The sequence below is a fragment of the Protomyctophum bolini genome (genome assembly GCF_963924005.1).
Source record: "Protomyctophum bolini genome assembly, chromosome: 8".
Classification (NCBI taxonomy): domain Eukaryota; kingdom Metazoa; phylum Chordata; class Actinopteri; order Myctophiformes; family Myctophidae; genus Protomyctophum; species Protomyctophum bolini.
Genome location: NC_137869.1, coordinates 48,017,382 through 48,038,474, shown reverse-complemented (window position 1 = coordinate 48,038,474; position 21,093 = coordinate 48,017,382). Strand labels below are relative to the sequence as shown.

Here is a 21,093-nt window from a genome sequence, read left to right as displayed (position 1 = left end):
ATAGTTGACACTCATGTCATGTTCTTATAGTTTTCAGCAGTTAATTTACTATTCTAACTGTACATTAAATAAAAACACTGTTTTAAATATTAAATAAATAAATAAATATAATAAATATAAGACAAACATGTTTTTCGGGAAAATGTCACGATTATCACCTGCAGAGAAGCAGCGTTGGTAATTTGTCCCCGGCGAGATGCCGACCCTGCAAAAAGGGAGGCATACCCAGGATGCAGACATGCCTCTATAGTAGAGTGTGCCCTCAGACCCCCTGGGGGCTATATTCCTCTCTATGGCTCCATAATCCATTTTGAAAGTCTTACCTTTGATATGGGTTTTCCCTTGACCTGAGAACCCCATGCCACAAATAACTTATCACCCTTCCTGAAGGGAGCAGTTCTGTCCGCATACAGTTTCAATGCCCTAACCGGGTAGATTCAGTCTCCTGTCCTCCACCGAGGAGAACAAAGGCAGATGGAACGCCACTAGGTCGACTGGAGCACTCACAGAGGGGAAATTATTAGGCACGAAAACCAGGTTCGGCCTAATAGACACCCTGAGTTCCCACTAAATCTCATGCAGCTCGGGCTGACCAAGAGTGCATGCATGTCACTAGCACGCTTTGCAGTTGTCAGGGCAACCAATAGAGCGGAAGAAACTTCAGGTCCTGCACCTTCTCCAGCGGCTCAAAAGAATGATGTCATAGGGCATCCAGTACCAGAGTCAGATCCCAGGACGGGACCAGAGATCTGGAAACCGCACAGGCACGCTTGACGCCTCTCTTGAACTGTCGAACCAGCAGGTGTTCTCCCACCATCTTGCTTTATGCCGACATGGTATGCCGAAATGGCTGCCAAGTTGACCTTAACGGAGGCCTTCCAGGCCTCTATCCAGGATCTCCTGCAGGAAGGTCAGAATGTGCACCACCGAGGCCTGGAACGGGACCACCCGATGAGGTCTAGCCGAGCACCAACGTTCAAACATGTTCCAAGCGATGCTGTACTGTTGTCTATAGTCGCCAGGGCCCTGGCGCCTAGAATCATCGCGACGACATTCAGGGGCAGGCCCTCTGCGTTCAGGTTTGACCCCTCACGGGCCAGACCCAGAGGCCCAGGTCCTGTGGATGTGGGTGGAAGATCTTGCGCCCTGCCTGCGTGAGCAGGTCCCTCCATAGGAGGCGCCACCAAGGCTGGTCGTAAAGGAGGGGAAATATTTCTTGCCTCCAGGCTGGAGTCCTCACACTGGCCAGAACGGGAGGAATCAGGTCCAATAGTGAATGCGTAGAGCAGACCCTTGGGCCAGTGCCTGTTCCATGGCATCCAGGCCTAGGGTTGGTGATCCTGCCAGGGAGATAAGGAGTCAAGACTTCTTGTTTTTCTCTGAGGCAACAGGTCCATCTCGGGTGCCCCGAACCTGTCCCATATCTGGGCCGCCACCTCTGCAAAGGACCAGTTGTGGTAACGGAATGCACACCAGTCCCTGTATTCAGGAGTCCCGGACGTGACAGGCCGTGAGTGACAAGAGGTGCTTGTCGCACCACGTCAACAGCCTGTGTGCCAAACATGTGCCAGCTTAGAGACTTCAGTCCCCCTTTCCTGTTGATGTAGCACATGGTCGTAGTGTTCTCGATTCTTACCAGAACATGGCAAACTTGTATGAATGGTTTGAAATGCTTAGGGAAAGAAAAAAAATCAGGAGTTGATGTGGGCAAGCCTCAGGGCTCCATACACACCCCTGGTCATCCTGTCACCGTGGGTGGGCCCCCACCCTGTCAGGCTGGTGACTTTCCTGGCTAGGGCCAATCCCAGGGGGACGCCCTCCATGAGGAATCATCTGTCTACAAGTGTGTAGTCTGCAGTCACTGTCACTCGATGTGAAAGAATAGAATGAAAGTCATCTATTGTCAGCTAAGAGTGTTTTTTTTGTGGTGCAACCACTCCTATAGACAGCTATGTGTGTCTCTGGCTGTGTCCGTCCCTGGCTGGCTGGCTAGCTGACTGTGTCCGTCTGAGCACGAAAACTTCCGGGGACCCCCCGGGGACCCCCACACGGAGTTGCACCACTCACTTCACACAACGTTTTCTTTTTGCAGGTTAGGAGCACATTTTACAATGTCTGTAAAATCTGTGTTAATAAACTGGCAAGTGTTCCATGTTAACTATCTGTATTTGTTTGTCAATATATCAAATGGTCTTAATTCAATACACTAAGAGGTGGAATATGCAGTTTGCTAACATACAATAATAATCATGAATTCATTTTATTCATGATTAGGTTATTTGATAAATAAATCATTATACTTTTTCATGTCCAGTCAACTCTGTTACTTTAGTCAACTATGTTACCATGCTGTCAACTAAGTTACCATTAGGTTTTTAAAGAAAAAATATATATAGTTGTTCCATAAACTCCAAGTAAATAACTTAGCAACTTAGTAGCAGTGAAATATGTAGCTCAGTATAATTTTTTCAATAAAATTATCATGAATTTCAGGAGTTTTAGGAGAAAACATCTGGACCGGTAACAGCATTCTGTGAAATTAGGAGGTTTAATGCAAAAAAAACACATTTCCTTTAATAATTGGAGATTATAATTGAAAATGAAGGTAAGCGGACGCATATTCTTCCAAGAACAATGATTTGTTTAAAAATCTGACATTTATCCATATACAGACAATTACAGTTTTTGTCCGTAACATAGTTGACCAAAAATGAGTTACCATCTCTGTTTTTTGATTAAATATCTAAAATCAGAACATGCCTGAGCTTGGCAATTACTGAAAACATAATCTCTAAGGAATACTCTGTAAGATAAAATAATAATATATTAGAAAATAATAACTTTTTTTCCAGAAAATTTTAAACTCAAAAAGTCCCGCAATTTGATATTGACCCAGCTGTTGTTGTTTCAGCACCTATAAAACACAGAGTAAATGAGAGCATGCATGGCCTTGGGTGGTAATGTATTGCAGCAATGGTTACAGCTTTCTGTTCAATTTTAAAAGGAAAACTAAATACAAAAATAAACAAACACATACTTGTTGCAACAACTGTTGATGCATTCACAGGAAGGGAGAAGCCTGAACTGCTGTTAGTCGCAGCCTCCACTAAAACGTTTTCCACCGCAGTGGTTGTTGGTGCACTGGAGTTGGCGTTGTTAAATTGCAGGGTCGCATTTACCACAATTGAACCTTGGCTGTGAAAAGATGATTATTGTTATATTTCTTTCCTGTCATAGATTTTGTCATGTACATTTCTATGGTCCCAGTTTTTCCTTTGTCAAATATGTAATGAATTATTTTAGCAAAAGGCCGATGCACACCTCAGAAGGCTAGTGAAATATGTAATTAATAAATTCTGCGTTCACATGGGCAGATGCAAATATCTCGCGTTGTCGCTTCGTAAAATCAATCTGTGTTGCTCACACGGACGTTGACATCATCAAGCGTGTGTTACTCTGTACGTAGTGATGTGTGTTGGAGGAGCGGCGAAAAAAGAACAACAATCCAGCATGGAGTCTAAACTGCGAGCCCTTTAGGACATAGGCATTATTTATTAATATATGCATTGGAAACAATGGAAACGGACTAAAAGAAGACGTCGCAAGTTTCTATCAGCCAGAACAGCATGAAAAAAGCAAGGAGGGAGAAGAAGAAATATGCAGCTACAGTTGTGACTTTGCATCTGGAAGTTATACGACATGTCCATCTGAACAAAGATCTGGACTGGAGAGACAACACAGAGGGCAGAGGCTGTCTATAAAAATGGGACAGAGCAGACTCTACCTCAAGTCTAAATTCCTCTGATGTGTGTAGCAGGGTACTGGAAATGTTTCATCGGTCTGTTGTAGCCATTATTCTGTTTTAGGCAGTGGTATGCTGGGGTGTCTCTGCATAGAACTACTGTAGCTAATGCGTGAAATTATGAAATGTTATGTCAAGAGCATACCTGAAGCTGTTGATCACAGTTCGATTGAAGTTAGGGAATTGTGCTCCATACAGAATGTCCAGCTGTGAAAATAACACAGAACGTGTATGTATATTAGTATTATTCCCGCATTAAAGATCAACATAATGGTAGAATTAATTCTCTGTCCTTGAGGGATATTTGAAAGTGTGGACTTACCGCTGTGGCAACTACGGTTGATAGGTTTTGGAATGCTGCTGAATTTGGATTTTCAAGGTCTGCTGTGAAGTTTTGCTCGAGTTCGAATTCCAAATCGATCGTTGCCACTGATGTTGGAGCACAAAGGATAGGAACAATTAGTAGCTGTAAGTTGTAAGTTGTTATAAGTTGTTAAGTCAGATCAATTTGCAATGCATTGAGTCATGGTTAACTTGAACCAGGAATTCACGAGGAGTATGGTTTCTGTTATATTTGTTTTGACTAATGCTTGAGTTGTTTTACCTGGTAATGTAGTTGCAATAATTGGTGATGAAGTTACAGTAACATGTGGTGATGTTGCATTAACTGGTGGTGAGGTTGCATTAACTGGTGGTGATGTCACATTAACTGGTGGTGATGTCACATTAACTGGTGGTGAAGTCGCATTAACTGGTGGTGATGTCAAATTAACTGGTGGTGAAGTTGCATTAACTGGTGGTGAAGTTGCATTAACTGGTGGTGATGTTGCATTAACTGGTGATGATGTTGCATTAACTGGTGGTGAAATTGCATTGGCTGGTGGTGAAATAGAGTTGATATGTGGTGAGGTTGTGTTTACTAGAATGTAGAATAACAATAATTATGATACAAATTAATTGATTGGTTACAAAATAATTAGTTGTTGTGTATGAAGTTGTGCTATAAGATCATTCTGTGATAGGCCTACCATGATCCTGAACAAAACACTCGATAGCACACATATATTTGTCTTTACTTATCATGAGTAAACTGTGTTTATTGTTGTTTTTTGTGTTTTTTTCCTTTTATATTTTTCCCCAGATGATCTGATAGTTCAGCTATATTCAGAGGAGTCCAAATGAATGATGCCATTGCATTATACCTGGTGGTGAAGTTGGATGTATTGAGTCATGGTTAAACTGTTTGATATTATCTTAACAGCTTAATCATGACACAGACACAGCACTTAATTGTGCACGAGATGAGTTCATGAGGACTTGAGGAGTATGGTTTCTGTTTGCGATATAGTAGTAAAGTTGTTTTGACTATATGGTTGAGTTGATTTACCTGGTGATGTAGTTGCAAATCCTGACACTCCTAGCACAAAACCAGACCTTGAAATGTAGCCGTCCACAGCCAAAGTGAGCATATTTCAACAGGTTACCGTATGTTGTTTTACTTTATACTTTGAGCACCTGCCCTGACCCTCTCTCTATGGTATATAAAATACTCACTGACAAATGTACAGGCTGTAGTCAGACATGGACTTTCTCGTCTTTGAACCAGCACTTAAAACTAAACAAATTTGAAATGAGTAATGATGACATTGCATTACCTGGTCGTGAAGTTGCAGTAACTGGTGGTGATGTTGCAGTAACTGGTGATGAAGTTGTGTTGAACGATGATGCAGTAGTAATTGAAGCAGTCGTGGGAGCAACTGTTGTAGAAGCTGTATCTTTAGAAATATTGTAAATTAATGGAAATGCTGGCAGCAGTTAAAGCAGTAATGTAGCTTCATGTATGTTGTAAATTAAAAAAATAATAATAATTAAAAGCTCATACTTGTAGCAACAACTGTTGATGCATTCACAGGTAGGGAGAAGCTGGAACTACCATTTCTCACAGCCTCCACTAAAGTGTTAGCCACAGCGTCGATTGTTGGTGCACTAGAGTTGGCGTTGTTAAATTGCAGGGTCGCATTTACCACAATTGAACCTTGGCTGTGAAAAGATGATTATTGTTAGATTTCATAATTATTATGAATTTTGTCATGAATATTTCTATGGTATTTATTGGTCCAAAAAAAGATTATGTCAAGAGCATACCTGAAGTCGTTGATTACAGTTTGATAGAAGTTAGGAAATTGTCTGCTATACACATCATCCAGCTGTGAAAAGAACCCAGAAATATCACGCACACACACGCACACACACGCACGCACGCACGCACACACACACACACACACACACACACACACACACACACACACACACACACACACACACACATGCATATTAGCATTATCCACCTGTAAAAATCTAAATAAAAGTTGAATTAATTATCTGTAGAGACCTTGAGGGATATTTGACAGAGTGGACTTACCGCTGTGGCAACTACAGTTGATAAGTTTTTGAATGCTGCTGAATTTGGATTTTCAAGATCTGCTGTGAAGGTTTGCTCAAGTTTGAATTCCAAATCGATCGTTGCCACTGATACTGGAGCACAAAGGATAGGACACAATTATTTGCTGTAAATTGTTATTACTAAGGATTAAGTCAGATTCAATTTCAATAAAGATGTATTGAGTCACAGTTGAACTGATTCATTTGATATTTATATTAATCATGGCACAGACACAGCACTTGTGCACAAGAGGAGTCCATGAACATGGTTTCTGTTTGCGATATAGTGGTAAAGTTGTTTTGACTAATGGTTGAGTTTCTTTACCTGGTGGTGAAGTTGCAGTAACTGGTGATGAAGTTGTGTTGAACGATGATGCAGTAGTAATTGAAGCAGTCGTGGGAGCAACTGTTGTAGAAGCTGTACCTTTAGAAATATTGTAAATTAATGGAAAATGCTGGCAGCAGTTAAAGCAGTGATGTAGCTTCATGTATGTTGTAAATTTGAAAGAAATTTTAATTTAATAATATCAACATGTTTTTTTGTTTTAGTTTTTTGCATCAATTTTCTTCATTTTGTTGAGGAAATGCAGAGCCAGATCACTCATAGCATCTCTGAGGATAGAATTATGGATGAGTGCAGCATTTTCCCTCGCATTTTGAACGAAACGGGCCACACCTGAAAACTTTGGAAGCCAATCTTAGCCAATCTGGAAGATGGGAAATGGTGCCACTCAGTGATGATCACATGACTATGGAGATAGTGTATACCGAAAGTTTTACTCCAATCTTGTACAGCACATCGATTGGTTTTGTTCATTGAGTTAATTTGTACACTCGGATTTTACAGTTCTGTTCTTGAGAGTTTAAGGTTGGGGTAGCAGAGATAAATAAATAAGATATTGTATGGCGTGTCCGTTGCCTATGCATATCCTTGCAATGAAAAAGGTTTATGTTTACTGCTGTACTACATAAAGTGTCTGTACCAGTCATTGGGTTTAATCATTATACGTCTAAGTGTTTTTTTAGGGACTCACTTATAGCTGTATTTTCTTTTAATAATATGTTCAGTGATTTTTACATTTTTATGACAGAAAAAACAAAAACAAACAGACAGCTCAGCTCAGACACGTTGCAGAAAGGACACAGATATACACGCATACACGTACCTACATCGGATCATAAAATACAAACATAAAAATACACAATATACTGTATATGGACACATGGTGCTTGGCAGTCTAGATGGGAACGGCTACCCCGAGAAAATTACATAAAAAACAATAATAGTATTAATATCCACAGCATAAGGTAGAAAGTAAATTAAAATAAAGTAAATAAACAAGGAATGATTAATTTAAATAAAGTAAATAAACAAGGAATGATTAATTTAAATAAAGTAAATAAACAGGAATGATGATCCTATCCATCAAGGTTAGTGGTATCACTTCTGTCAAGGAACCCTATGGTCAAGGTGACAGGCTGGCAGTTATTGAGGGCCAATAAATCGCAAATATGGATCCCATATTTTATATATCTGTTGTGGAGAATAGCAGGCAGGTTAAAAATTCCAACGGCAGGAACTGCATGATTATTTTGTGCCAGTCATTCTTTACCTATAGCTGTGGTTGTAGGAAGGATGGTGGTGGTACTGGTACCTGGAGCGGGTGTAGTTGGTGTAGCTGTTGCAACTGGTAGTGGTGACAGGCCAGCACAGGTGACGCTCAGGTCACTGTTAGTCCCAGAGGACGTGAAGGTGACAAATCCTGGCTGGTCGCTGCTGATGTGACCGTTGATCCAATCCTGGTACCGAGACACTCTGGCATAGACTCCAGGCAAATTAGGCAGGGCACAACCCCGACCCCAGCTCACTATTCCAGACTGAACCCAGCGAGAACCTTCTTTGCTCACCATTGGGCCTCCTGAATCTCCCTGTCGTGTAAGGAAACACATGCTGTATTAAAACGATAAGATCTTTTCCGGGAAGAAATACTCACAATGAACACAACCATTCAAATGATCACCTGAATCGAGTCCTTCCGTCCATCAGTGAAGCCAGCACAGATCATATTGTCAGTGATGGCGCCCACACTATAGTCACAATTACACTGTCTGTTCCCCACCACTGGAACCTCCACCTCCTGGAGGTTTTTCGGGGAAGGAAGGGCAACTAAAGAGACACAAAGTTAGTTCCATGAGCAAATTATCATATCAAACTTATTTATTTTCTTTCATCACAGTCACTGAGTTCATTTCTGTGGTTTCTTTGTTGTTTTACTGTAATTCACCTGGTTTGAAATGCTACCATTAAAATGGACCTTTACTGTAATGTACTCACGTCCAGATCCAATTTTACCCCAGCCGGTGATCCAGCTGTCGATGCCACTGTAGAAGGTGCTCCCCGATGCTGCCAGGCAGACTGGTCGGATATAGCTGGTAAAAGTCACCGGCGATGAAAGTTTCAGGAGAGCGATGTCATTATTATATATGGTAACATTGTGATAGTCGGGGTGGCGGATGATCTGTCTAACCGACCGAGAGACCTCGTTAGGATTGGATAGTTCTTGACTCTGCCGACCCAGATAAACAGTGAGACCAGATGGTACGGTGTTACTAGGAATAAAGAAAAAAGGCAATCCATAATTAGCACAATATTCACTTTCCTTTTGCAGGTATTAATGAAATGGTCTCAGAGACTCTTGCTGATAATAACACCCCACCTTGTGAAGCAGCGAGCAGCGGACATCACCCATTCATTGTTAATAAGAGATCCTCCACAGAAGTGACTTGGAAAAGTACTAGATGAATGTAGACTGGCCTGCCACGGCCAGCTCCCTGCAGGAGCGTCCTCACCTCCAACTATCCTGGTGTTCAGAGCAGGCCGGCCGCACACTGAGAGAGACACAACCGTCAATTGATCTGGGTTGCAAAGCCAATAGAGTAATGCATAATTTATGCTCTCTATCATACGATGAAGTATTAATTCCGCGCGGCACACACACACACACACACACACGCACGTGTATAATTTTGTGTATAATGTGCGTGTATAATTTCACAGAAATTGCACACTGTGTTTGTGATTTGTGGCATTTTTTCGAAATGGACCAATCGTGTGAGCTTTGGAAGCCAATCTTAGCCAATCAGGATGGAAGATGGGAAATGGTGCCGCTCCGTGTTGACCACATGACTATGGAGATAGTGTATACCGAATTGTGTGATGTATGGACAAAATGTGTACGAGTAATCTACAGAAATATGTTTTGCCTAAATCGGCCTCATGGTGGCGCTATAACAGGCCATTGAGGAATATTTGGGGCAGAGGTTCGTCGTTGGCATCCAGGGAGTGTGTGTGCAAAGTTTGGCATGGATCGGGCCAACGGTGCGGAGATTAGCTGATAACGGATGGACGGAAGGACGGACGGACACACACACGGACGGACGGAAGGACGGACGGACGGAGTGCAAAACATACTCCCCCCCATGCCTTCGGCCTGGTGGAGACAATGATGGTTTTACTATTAGAAACTGTTGCTGCCGTACTTGCTGTTGTGGGACCAGGAACTGCAGTTGTCAAATGTGTCTCTGGACTTGGTGTGGTTGTAGGGCTGCCCCCTGTTTCTGTTGTGGTTGCAATACCTGGACACACATGTACAGTACAGTATGAAAATGCCTCTACAATTCTAAGCAAACAATTTTGGCTTTCCTACTTTGTCCATGTACACAGACTGCAGAGATAAAATAATAAGAATTTGTACTTCTCCTTTACACACAACCATACTAAAGTTGTTTGAAGTAGCAGACATTTTCACCTTTAGACCCCTTGCAGGGTTAACATTGCAAAGTTAATTACTAGCACTGTCACAGGAAAGTATTTTGACTTGGCCTACTGCATGGTTACAAATTAAGTGGACTAACTAACCTTTGTTGTATACCGGTATGTACAAAGATAATTGTATAATTATCTGCAATATCACATAACATTAATGCATGGAAGGGCTGTCTGCGTGGCACATATGGCAAGTGAAAATGTTTTACTCCAATCTTGTACAGCACATCGATTGGTTGTAGGAAGGATGGTGGTGGTACCTGGAGCGGGTGTAGTTGGTGTAGCTGTTGCAACTGGTAGTGGTGACAGGCCAGCACAGGTGACGCTCAGGTCACTGTTAGTCCCAGAGGACGTGAAGGTGACAAATCCTGGCTGGTCGCCGCTGATGTGACCGTTGATCCAATCCTGGTACCGAGACACTCTGGCATAGACTCCAGGCAAATTAGGCAGGGCACAACCCCGACCCCAGCTCACTATTCCAGACTGAACCCAGCGAGAACCTTCTTTGCTCACCATTGGGCCTCCTGAATCTCCCTGTCGTGTAAGGAAACACATGCTGTATTAAAACAATGAGGTATTTTCCGGGAAGAAATACTCACAATGAACACAACCATTCAAATGATCACCTGACACGAGTCCTTCCCTCCATCAGTGAAGCCAGCACAGATCATATTGTCAGTGATGGCGCCCACTCCAAGGTCACAATTACACTGTCTGTTCCCCACCACTGGAACCTCCACCTCCTGGATGTTTTTCGGGGAAGGAAGGGCAACTAGGGAGACACAAAGTTAGTTTCATGAGCAAATTATCATATCAACCGTATTTCTTTTCTTTCATCACAGTCACTGAGTTAATTTCTGTATGGTGGTTTCTTTGTTGTTTTATTGTAATTCACCTGGTTTGAAATGCTACCATTAAAATGGACCTTTACTGTACTGTACTCACGTCCAGATCCAATTTTACCCCAGCCGGTGATCCAGCTGTCGATGCCACTGTAGAAGGTGCTCCCCGATGCTGCCAGGCAGACTGGTCGGATATGGCTGGTAAAAGTCACCGGCGATGAAAGTTTCAGGAGAGCGATGTCATTATTATATATGGTAACATTGTGATAGTCGGGGTGGCGGATGATCTGTCTAACCGACCGAGAGACCTCGTTAGGATTGGATAGTTCTTGACTCTGCCGACCCAGATAAACAGTGAGACCAGATGGTACGGTGTTACTAGGAATAAAGAAAAAAGGCAATCCATAATTAGCACAATATTCACTTTCCTTTTCAAGTATTAATTAAATGGTCTCAGAGACTCTTGCTGATAATAACACCCCACCTTGTGAAGCAGTGAGCAGCTGACATCACCCATTCATTGTTAATAAGAGATCCTCCACAGAAGTGACTTGGAAAAGTACTATTTGAATGTAGACTGGCCTGCCACGGCCAGCTCCCTGCAGGAGCGTCCTCACCTCCAACTATCCTGGTGTTCAGAGCAGGCAGGCCGCACACTGAGAGAGACACAACCGTCAATTGATCTGGGTTGCAAAGCCAATAGATTAATGCATAATTTATGCTCTTTATCATACGATGAAGTATTAATCCCGCACGACACACACACACACACTGACACACACACACTTCCCTTTCTTTGTTTTCTTGGAAAAATAACATATGGGAACTATGCACAAAAACTATGGACAGAAACTATGCACCAAACCACATTTTTACTTGTAAAACTGTGATGTGACAATAAAGCTCACTTTGACAGGATTCTATACTAGATTCTCGAGTTATTCTAAAACATCTCTTTGCCCAAAATTGGCAAACTACAATGACTTAGTTGTAGCTAACTGTCATGGTTTGACTCTTCCCCTGTCTGCATTTCCATGTCAGCCACTCTCCATTCCGACTCAGTCCTTGTCACACACCTGTTCCCACTCCCTCTCCAGCCCAACAGTGCCATGCCCCTTCCACACCTGTGAACGGCAATTACCCTGCTCCCTATAGACCGATTCAGAAACGGGTCTCATGGTCTCAGACTCGCAGGCAACGTATTTCCTGTAGGCGGAGACGACATATCTGCGGTTTCCCGCACTCCACATTCTACTACAGTGAATGGAAAAGTGAGTTAGTCTGCCTCAAACGTTACTATTTTACAGTAGAGGCAACATAAAAAATAAAATAAAATGTTTTGTCAAAATATCTACCGCGGTGGCTGAGACCAGAGCCATAATAGTAATGGTTGAGACGAAGCAGTGAAAGGTCCTGAAAGATACATATTAACGTCAGTCTTACCAATACCCAATCTTTCTGTTTTAGGAACACAAGGCTGCTGTACATTTAGAAGACAATTGTAGAATCTGCCTCAGGTCTTGACTTAAACAATTGCTGTCGTACTTGCTGTTATAGGAATACTATATGATAGGCATTCGTAAAAATAGGCATTCGTAAAAAAATCACCACAATCCAATAGGCAAAAAAGTAGCAGCCTGCACAAGCTGCTTTTTCCTGCTTGAAAGCTGAAACAAGCCTTGATTTAAAAGTAAAAAAAATAAGCATTATGTAAACTACACTACTACAGTATGTGTATCCCCCTGTAATCCCCTGGAATACAGAATATTATACTGACACATAAATTAGTAGGGGAGAGCCGCCTTGGATGTAACATTTTGCACGTTTCATTTTTTTACTCGGAGATCCGTTTAGCTACACATGTAATATTTTCAGGCAACGGACCTACACATGTCAGCTACCATAAACCACTTCAAGTTATTTTTTTGATAAAACAGGTCGGGAGTTATTAAACCGAACGTGGACGCTGTTTCAGTGTTACATTTGCTGCGCATATCGGATTAATTGTAACAGCATGGAGTATAAATGTAACAACGCTAAAAAACACCATTAAACATATCGTTTTCAGCTTAAAGCAATTATATTTCATTGAAGCAACTCCTTAGCATTGTTTTCATACCATGGATGTGATAAGAAAATGTATCAAACATATTGGGAAATATTAAATAGTATCGGGTGTACCGTTTGGGCTTTTTTTTTCAGTTCAATGGGGAAATACATTGATTAAACAAACGTTTGATTGATTGAGTTGTACAATGTTATACAACCCTAAACTAATTTTAGAATACACTACACAATACAATACAATTTTAGAACATATAATATTGGCCAATATGTCAAATATGTAAATATTACTTATAATGGCATTGAATGGAAGCGGACCATTTGTAACACATGTTACAATTGACCCTCCCTCCGAAGTTTTCTTTGCCGTTGCTTACAGACCAGAATGAACGTGAATTCCGTCTAAACACGATGCAAACTAATGAAGAACATAAGCATGAAGACATCCATGTGGATTTTTATTCACCAACACCAAAGAAAAAACTTGTAGCACACAAATACTCCAGGTGTAAAATTATACGCATTTTGAAAAAAGTCAGTTTTTCGCCAATAGCTCCCCGCAGGATGAAGGCAAACACTTCAAACTTCCTGGGCACGTAGAGTACGTTGCTGTACACATACTGACGCGATGGCGTCATGGTGGCGTTGACCAATCAAGAGATAACGTCCATGTTACAACCGTGACGCGTTACATCCAAGGCGGCTCTCCCCTACCGGTGAATTACTTATTTTCTATCAATTACACACTCCATGAAGCCTTGAATTCAGAGAGACTTTTTAGTTTTGTCACATTCTGAGCCAATAATTTGATGATCAGGTCAACAGGAGACTCAGTAGGAGACTATTGAGTCTGTAGGAGATGAGACAGGAAACGTGGCTTGTGATTGGCTGAGACAGGCCGTCATGGGTAGGGAGCGCTGCTCTGTGTCGATTTGGATGAGGATTTAAGATTCTGTCCCTATCGGAACATAACTCGGACGGCGCAGAGTCGTCTCAACCAAAACTTTGCAAGGTTTGGCACTGTGACTCGCTTGCTTTAGCTTGCTTGCCGGTGCCTCTCATGGCTCAAGTTCGCTTGATACGGCACGCCTCCGTCGCGTTAAGGATAAATAATTAAGATTCGTTATGGAGTGATGTATGATAGGTTGGTGGGTAGGTACCAATTAGGGGTGGGCAAATTGGTGATAAATATTGTCAAGACGACAATGTCACCACGATATGACTTTAGTTTAGTTGATTATGTTATATGCTTTAGCTATTGAAAAATCGCAGATCTACAAGCTCATAGCGCTACGAGCTTGTAGGTCTGCTATTTTTGAAAAATCGAAGAACGTCTGACATAGAAAAATTGCTTTTTCAGAAAACTGTCAGGATGTAGATTGTAGAAGACATTTTTAGAATCTGATCTCAGGTCAAAATGGGTTAATATCTGTGTCTCTCTGTTCTGACTGATTTGCTGCCGTTTTATGTTTATATGTTTTATGTTCTTTTCCATTGTTTTATTGTTTTAACGGCTTGCTTGTGTTGTGCCCTGTAAAGCAGCATGTATGAAAGATACTTTATACATAAAGTTTATTATTATTATTATTACCATTATCGTATAACATTGTGATACAGTGAATGCACATTCTATGATTTGCAGTTCTACTGTATAGCTGTGAAGTACAAATCTCAAATAAGTAGGCTAGCATGCATGGCTGGGAAGATCATGGGCATGTCCACCCCCCCACCCCATCACTCCCCAGGCCATCTTTGAACAAGCAGTGTTGAGACAAGCTCGGAATATTGTATCTGACCCCTTGCATGTATTGTACAGAGAGTTCGTACTCTCGGTACGAGAGTACGAACAACTAATGCCATCCGGTAGGAGGTATAGAACTCCACGGTGTGTGTATAATAGATTTAAACACTCTTTTGTTCCCCTGTCAATCAAAATGCTCTATCAGAGATTGCCGAATGCACTTTACTGACTCAGAGATTCAGGGATTGCCAAAAGCACTTTTTTGACTAGTTGCACTTTATCAAGGGAATGTGTGCAATATCTCAATATATGTGTGTTTTGTGTATGTGGGTGCTGTTTCATGGTGTTTTTCCTTTTAGTATGTGAACGTGTCTGTTATTTGTATGCAGCTGTGACTCTGTCTCCAAGACAAATTTCTCCCAAGGGAGACAAATGAAGACAACATTGAACCTTAAGCTTAATTTAGTAGAATAACGGTTTTGTTCGCCAAAACAACGTATTTTGGTCTAAATGTTCTGTTACTCCTTTTTCTTTTAGTTTTTGTTACAGTACCTTGTAGGTGGTTGTACTTTTAAGTAACTTGAAAATAACCATAAAAATCACACCCATGTGAACTGAGTGTTGCAATTCCCCCCCCACCTCTCTCTCTCTCTCTCTCTCTCTCATTAGCAGGCATCAGGCACAGAGGCCTATCCCTCTCTGTTTCTGGCACCCCCTACTGGTACTAATAAGTCATATACTCGTGCTCATGACCACTGCCACTGCCACATAGGTGTACACATGTCACATAGGTGTACACGGACATTGCTGGTTGTAGGAGTGGTTGCACCACTCAAAAACCAACATGAAAAAGAATCATGACAATATCGTGGATCGAGATACTGCTTGAAACAGAATCATGATATTATACTTTTCCATATCGCCCACCCTACTATACCAATGACACTTGTAATTGTATTCTCCTTGTTCATAATATTGGATTAAAACCTTTCTCAATAGCAACTTTACTAGTTGCAACTCTTTAGAAGTAGAAGAAGAACAACAACAACAACACATATCATCACATACATTAATTTGCTCTTCTCAGGCTATATTGCAGTCACCTCGGAAGGTGAAAAGTCAGAAGAGGCCCGGAAGTAGGAAGAGTTATTTCCAAAATAGCGTATGTGCATATAGAGCCTATTGATCAGTGTCACCAGTCTCTGCAGTAGGGCATTTTACAATGGGAGATGGAATGCTAACTAAGCCTTGTTATACCAGTTAAAGAGGATATTCATTTCAGATTCCCATAAAGGCCTGACCAAAACAAAACTTGTTTGTTCATAATGTTCAGAACGAGGAAACGCGGTTTCAATTTAAATGAAAACAAGCCATGGGTTAGGGTTACAATTTTGTAATTTAGTGTTATAACCGATGTTTGTACCCATCATATTAAACTTTGAACTGTTACCTATAATAACAAGGAAAAGAGAACATATTGTCTGTTTTAGGAAATTACTGATTGTGATTTTGATAACAGTAGTATTGTAGATGTATCGAGTATCAACCATGATATGGATCAGTGTATATATTACAGGAAAACCTGACGACCTGGCCTCATGATGCGACGACCAACATGGGAGGTGATGGAAGCCGGCCTAAAACCAGGATATGAGCATCCTGGCAGCCTATCTGAGCAGTTGGCGCCTATACAGCTCAGCATTGGCAAGACAGTGTCAGCAGCTTACCACCTCAACAACAGGGAAGCAAGGAGGGAACTGGATGTCTTCGTCAACAACAAGCGCCTGGAGTTCCAGCAAGCCCTGCGGTACCTTGGTGTATACGTCTGGATAGAACACTCTCCTTCAAACAACATCTTGAAGAAGCGACGGCCAAAGTGTCATCTAGGGTCTCACTAATCTAGGGTCTCACTAATCTCGATCTCGCCGGTACTAGCTGGGGTGCATCTGCCGAGGTGCTTTGAATCTCCACACAAGCCCTTGTCTTCTCCACAGCTGAGTACTGTGCCCCAGCCTGGTGCAGAAGCCCACATGCCAGGAAGGTTGACGTTGCCATAAACAACGCTCTACGGACCATAACTGGCTGTCTGCACACCCCCATGTTCCATCTGCAAGTACTAGCAGGAATTGCCCCGGCCGGCCTCCGACGAGAGGCTGCTACCCTATAGCCTTAGCAAGTGAAGCCCAAATACACGACTGGCATATCCTGCACCCCCACAACAGAACTGCCTCTAAAAAGACTCAAGTCCCGCCACCCGTACAACAAGGCGACACAAGAGCTGCTCAGGTCCATCCCTGAGGACCTGAGGTCTACAGAGGCATGGCTGGCAGCAGCCTGGAAGCAGGAGTGGGAGTCAGCCGGGCCAACACGCATCCACCGTTACATCTAGGACCCGGCAGTACAACGGCATTGAAGGAGAGGAACTGCCACGCTGCGGCAATGGACCCTGCTGAACCGCCTACAAACTGGGGTCGGACGTTTCAAAACATCCATGACGAAGTGGGGCCTGACGGACGGACCAGTATGCGAGTGTGGGGAGCCGGAGCGGACCGCTGACCACATAATCCCCCTGACCACATAATAACCACCCTCGGAGGCCAGCCTATTCGTTGTGCGACCTGAGACGAGGGCGTGGCTGCTGCACGCTACGAAGCTGCAGGACATCTGATGATGACACACGAATCGGCGGGCCGCCCCTTCAAAAGAATAAATGACTCAAGGGTACAGAGGCTATAGGGAGGACAATGATTAACGATTCTGTCCCTATAAGGAAATAACTCGGGACAGCACTGAGTCGGCTGAAGGTGACAATTGCTGGTGCCGCTCGTGGCGTACCCTTCAGACGGGGCACCTCCTTCGGCGAAGGCGACCTTTTTCAATCTGGTTTTCCAATCATACTGTGACATACGTATACTGTACATGATACAGGCATGTGTAATTTACAGTACAATTAACACTGTACAACCCAGAGTGTTAATTTAGTGCGTACATTAAATATAAATGTAGGGTCAGGTTTAATGCAATCTTCTACACCAATGAACCACTTTCACACGTCTGTATGCAGTCTGAGTTCCAGCCTGAGGCCGTAGTCTGCTGGTTGTTACTGAGTAAAGACCAATAATTAGACCTGCCCTATAGCTCACTTCTTAAAACAAACTTAAAACAACAAATTGGTGTTAATAAAAAGTACGCTAGCTCTGTAATGGGAAGTGAATTGTTCAATTTGAAAGTTTGGTTGGTGTAGAAGATTGTACAATAAACCTTTATTGTTTTTAACGTTTATATTGAATTACTAACATACCACTATACCAATATACTACACATGCCCGTATATATTGATCCATATCCTTGTTGATACTTGGTAGGTACATATACATACCTACCACAATAAGCCCTTTTCACTGGTGATAGATGGCACGTAATATTGATCTGCAGATGATTCAGACCATAATGCTAACCCAGGTCAGTCAAAGTGCAGGCAAGCAGGTCAGGTCTTTAAGTCTGAAAAGTCCACTGCCGTGCGAGGGCTCAGTCTTTATTCAAAAATAAATAAAATTACTTTGCTCTGCCGGATAGAAATAATTTGATTTACTCTACTGTGCCAGTGGAATTTAGCTTACGATTTGTTTTTAAGTCTTTATACTATTTGCTGTTTTTATTAGTGACAGAGCACTTTCCAGAGAGCACACACACACACACACACACACACACACACACACACACACACACACACACACACACACTGTATTATTTCTTATAATATATTTTATCCATATCCTGTATATATTCGTAAGCTCTGGTATAGATTTCAACTTACCAGAAGCCACCATACCTCTAGGCGCCAGCCGCGCCACCATACCTTCAAAATAAAGGGAAAAAAGAAAAAAATTGTGTTAATTTAGTGCGTACGTTAAATATAAATGTAGGGTCAGGTTTAATGTACAATCTTCTACACCAATGAACCACTTTCACACGTCTGTATGCAGTCTGAGTTCCAGCCTGAGGCCGTAGTCAGCTGGTTGTTACTGAGTAAAGACCAATAATTAGACCCGCCCTATAGGAGCTCAAGTTTGATTGTCTTTTTGCTCACTTAAAACAACAAATTGGTGTCAAGCAGGTCAGGTCTTTAAGTCTGAAAAGTCCACTGCTGTGCGAGGGCTCAGTCTTTATTCAAAAATAAATAAAACTACTTTGCTCTGCCGGATAGAAATAATTTGATTTACTCTACTGTGCCAGTGGAATTTAGCTTACGATTTGTTTTTAAGTCTTTATCCTATTTGCTGTTTTTATTGGTGACAGAGCACTTTCCAGAGAGCGCACACACACACACACACACACACACACACACACACACTGTATTATTTCTTATAATATCTTTTATCCATATCCTGTATATATTCGTAAGCTCTGGTATAGATTTCAACTTACCAGAAGCCACCATACCTCCAGGCGCCACCATACCTTCAAAATAAAGGGAAAAAAGAAAAAAAAATTGTTAATTTAGTGCGTACGTTAAATATAAATGTAGGGTCAGGTTTAATGTACAATCTTCTACACCAATGAACCACTTTCACACGTCTGTATGCAGTCTGAGTTCCAGCCTGAGGCCATAGTCAGTGGTTGTTAATGAGTAAAGACCAATAATTGTCTCCACCAGGCCGAAGGCCAGGGTGGAGAGTATGTTTTGCACTCTGTCCGTCCTTCCGTCCGTGTGTGTGTGTGTGTGTGTGTGTGTGTGTGTGTCCTTCCGTCCGTTATCAGCTAATCTCCGGCACCGTTGGCCCGATCCATGCCAAACTTTGCACACACACTCCCTGGATGCCAATGACGAACCTCTGCCCCAAATATTCCTCAACGGCCTGTTATAGCGCCACCATGAGGCCGATTTAGTCCTTCCGTCTGTCTGTTATCAGCTAATCTCCAGCACCGTTGACCCAATCCATGCCAAACTTCGCACACACATTCCCTGGATGCCAACGACGAACCTCTGCCCCAAATATTCCTCAACGGCCTGTTATAGCGCCACCATGAGGCCGATTTAGTCCTTCCGTCTGTCCGTTATCAGCTAATCTCCGGCACCGTTAACCCAATCCATGCCAAACTTCGCACACACATTCCCTGGATGCCAACGACGAACCTCTGTCCCAAATATTCCTCAACGGCCTGTTATAGCTCCACCATGAGGCCGATTTAGGCAAAACACATTTCTGTAGATTACTCGTACACATTTTATCCATACATCACACAATTCGGTATACACTATCTCCATAGTCATGTGATCAACACGGAGCGGGACTATTTCCCATCTTCCATCCTGATTGGCTAAGATTGGCTTCCAAAGCTCACACGATTGGTCTGTTTCGAAAATATGCCACAAATCACAAACACAGTGTGCAATTTCCGTGAAATTATACACGCACATTTCCACTAGGCCCAGGACGACATGCCACAATTCCCCCCCCCCCCCCCAAATCAGCCTCACGGTGGCGCTATAACAGGCCAATTCCTGTTTTTAGCTATAACTGCATCGATCTGTATACAACTTATGTATGCGCACTCCCTGGAGGCCATGAAAAAACATTGTCCCTGCATCCCTCCACATTTGCCGGTTATAGCGCCACCATGAGGCCGATTTCTGTAAAACACATTGCTTATGTTAGTCACACAGATTTCATCCATATCTTAGCCAATCAGTCCACATGATCTCTGTAGTCATGTGATCAAGACGAGTCTGTTGGATTTCTCAGATTCTACACTGATTGGCTTACACACTATCATAGTCATGTGTTCAAGACGGATCTGTCCGATATATCATTTTCTATCCTAATTGGCTATCATTGGCTTACAACGTTTGCAGGATTGCCCCGTTTTGAACAAAAAGCCTCAAATCTTCCAATTGCCATCCACGGCAAGAATAAATGGCACCCTTTTCACATTGGCCTATTATAGCGCCACCAGGAGGCCACAACCTGCCCTGCCCTGGTGGAGACCTGTGCCGATGGGCACTTTATCTAGCTAGACTTTGCTGTCAGGGCTCCTCGGCTCTGGAATGACCTGCCCTATAGGAGCTCAAGCTTGATTGTCTTTTTGCTCACTTCTTAAAACAAACTTAAAACAACAAATTGGTGTTAAAAAAGTAAGCTAGCTCTGTAATGGGAAGTGATTTTTTCAATTTGAAAGTGGTTGGTTGGTGTAGCAGATTGTACAATAAACTTGCACCTATATTTATATTGAATTACTAACATACCACTATACCAATATACTACACATGCCTGTATGTATATATTGATCCATATCCTTGTTGATACTTGGTAGGTAAATTTACATATCTACCACAATAAGTCCTTTTCACTGGTGATAGATTGCACGTAATATT

The 21,093-nt window shown here is 42.3% G+C and overlaps 1 protein-coding gene across 1 annotated transcript; it reads right to left on the bottom strand.

Annotated features, from left to right (window-relative positions):
- Positions 1–1,359: 1,359 nt before the first annotated feature.
- On the bottom strand, positions 1,360–12,162 carry LOC308320317 (transmembrane protease serine 9-like; the record flags this gene model as incomplete). Its single annotated transcript, XM_080770630.1, has 13 exons — positions 1,360–1,438; positions 5,458–5,577; positions 6,570–6,668; positions 7,353–7,410; positions 7,900–8,173; positions 8,266–8,411; positions 8,580–8,854; positions 8,962–9,133; positions 10,331–10,604; positions 10,697–10,842; positions 11,016–11,290; positions 11,397–11,568; positions 12,054–12,162. 13 exons carry the CDS (start codon positions 12,160–12,162, stop codon positions 1,360–1,362), a joined length of 2,199 nt encoding a protein of 732 aa, XP_080626756.1.
- Between the last annotated feature and the right edge of the window lie 8,931 nt (positions 12,163–21,093).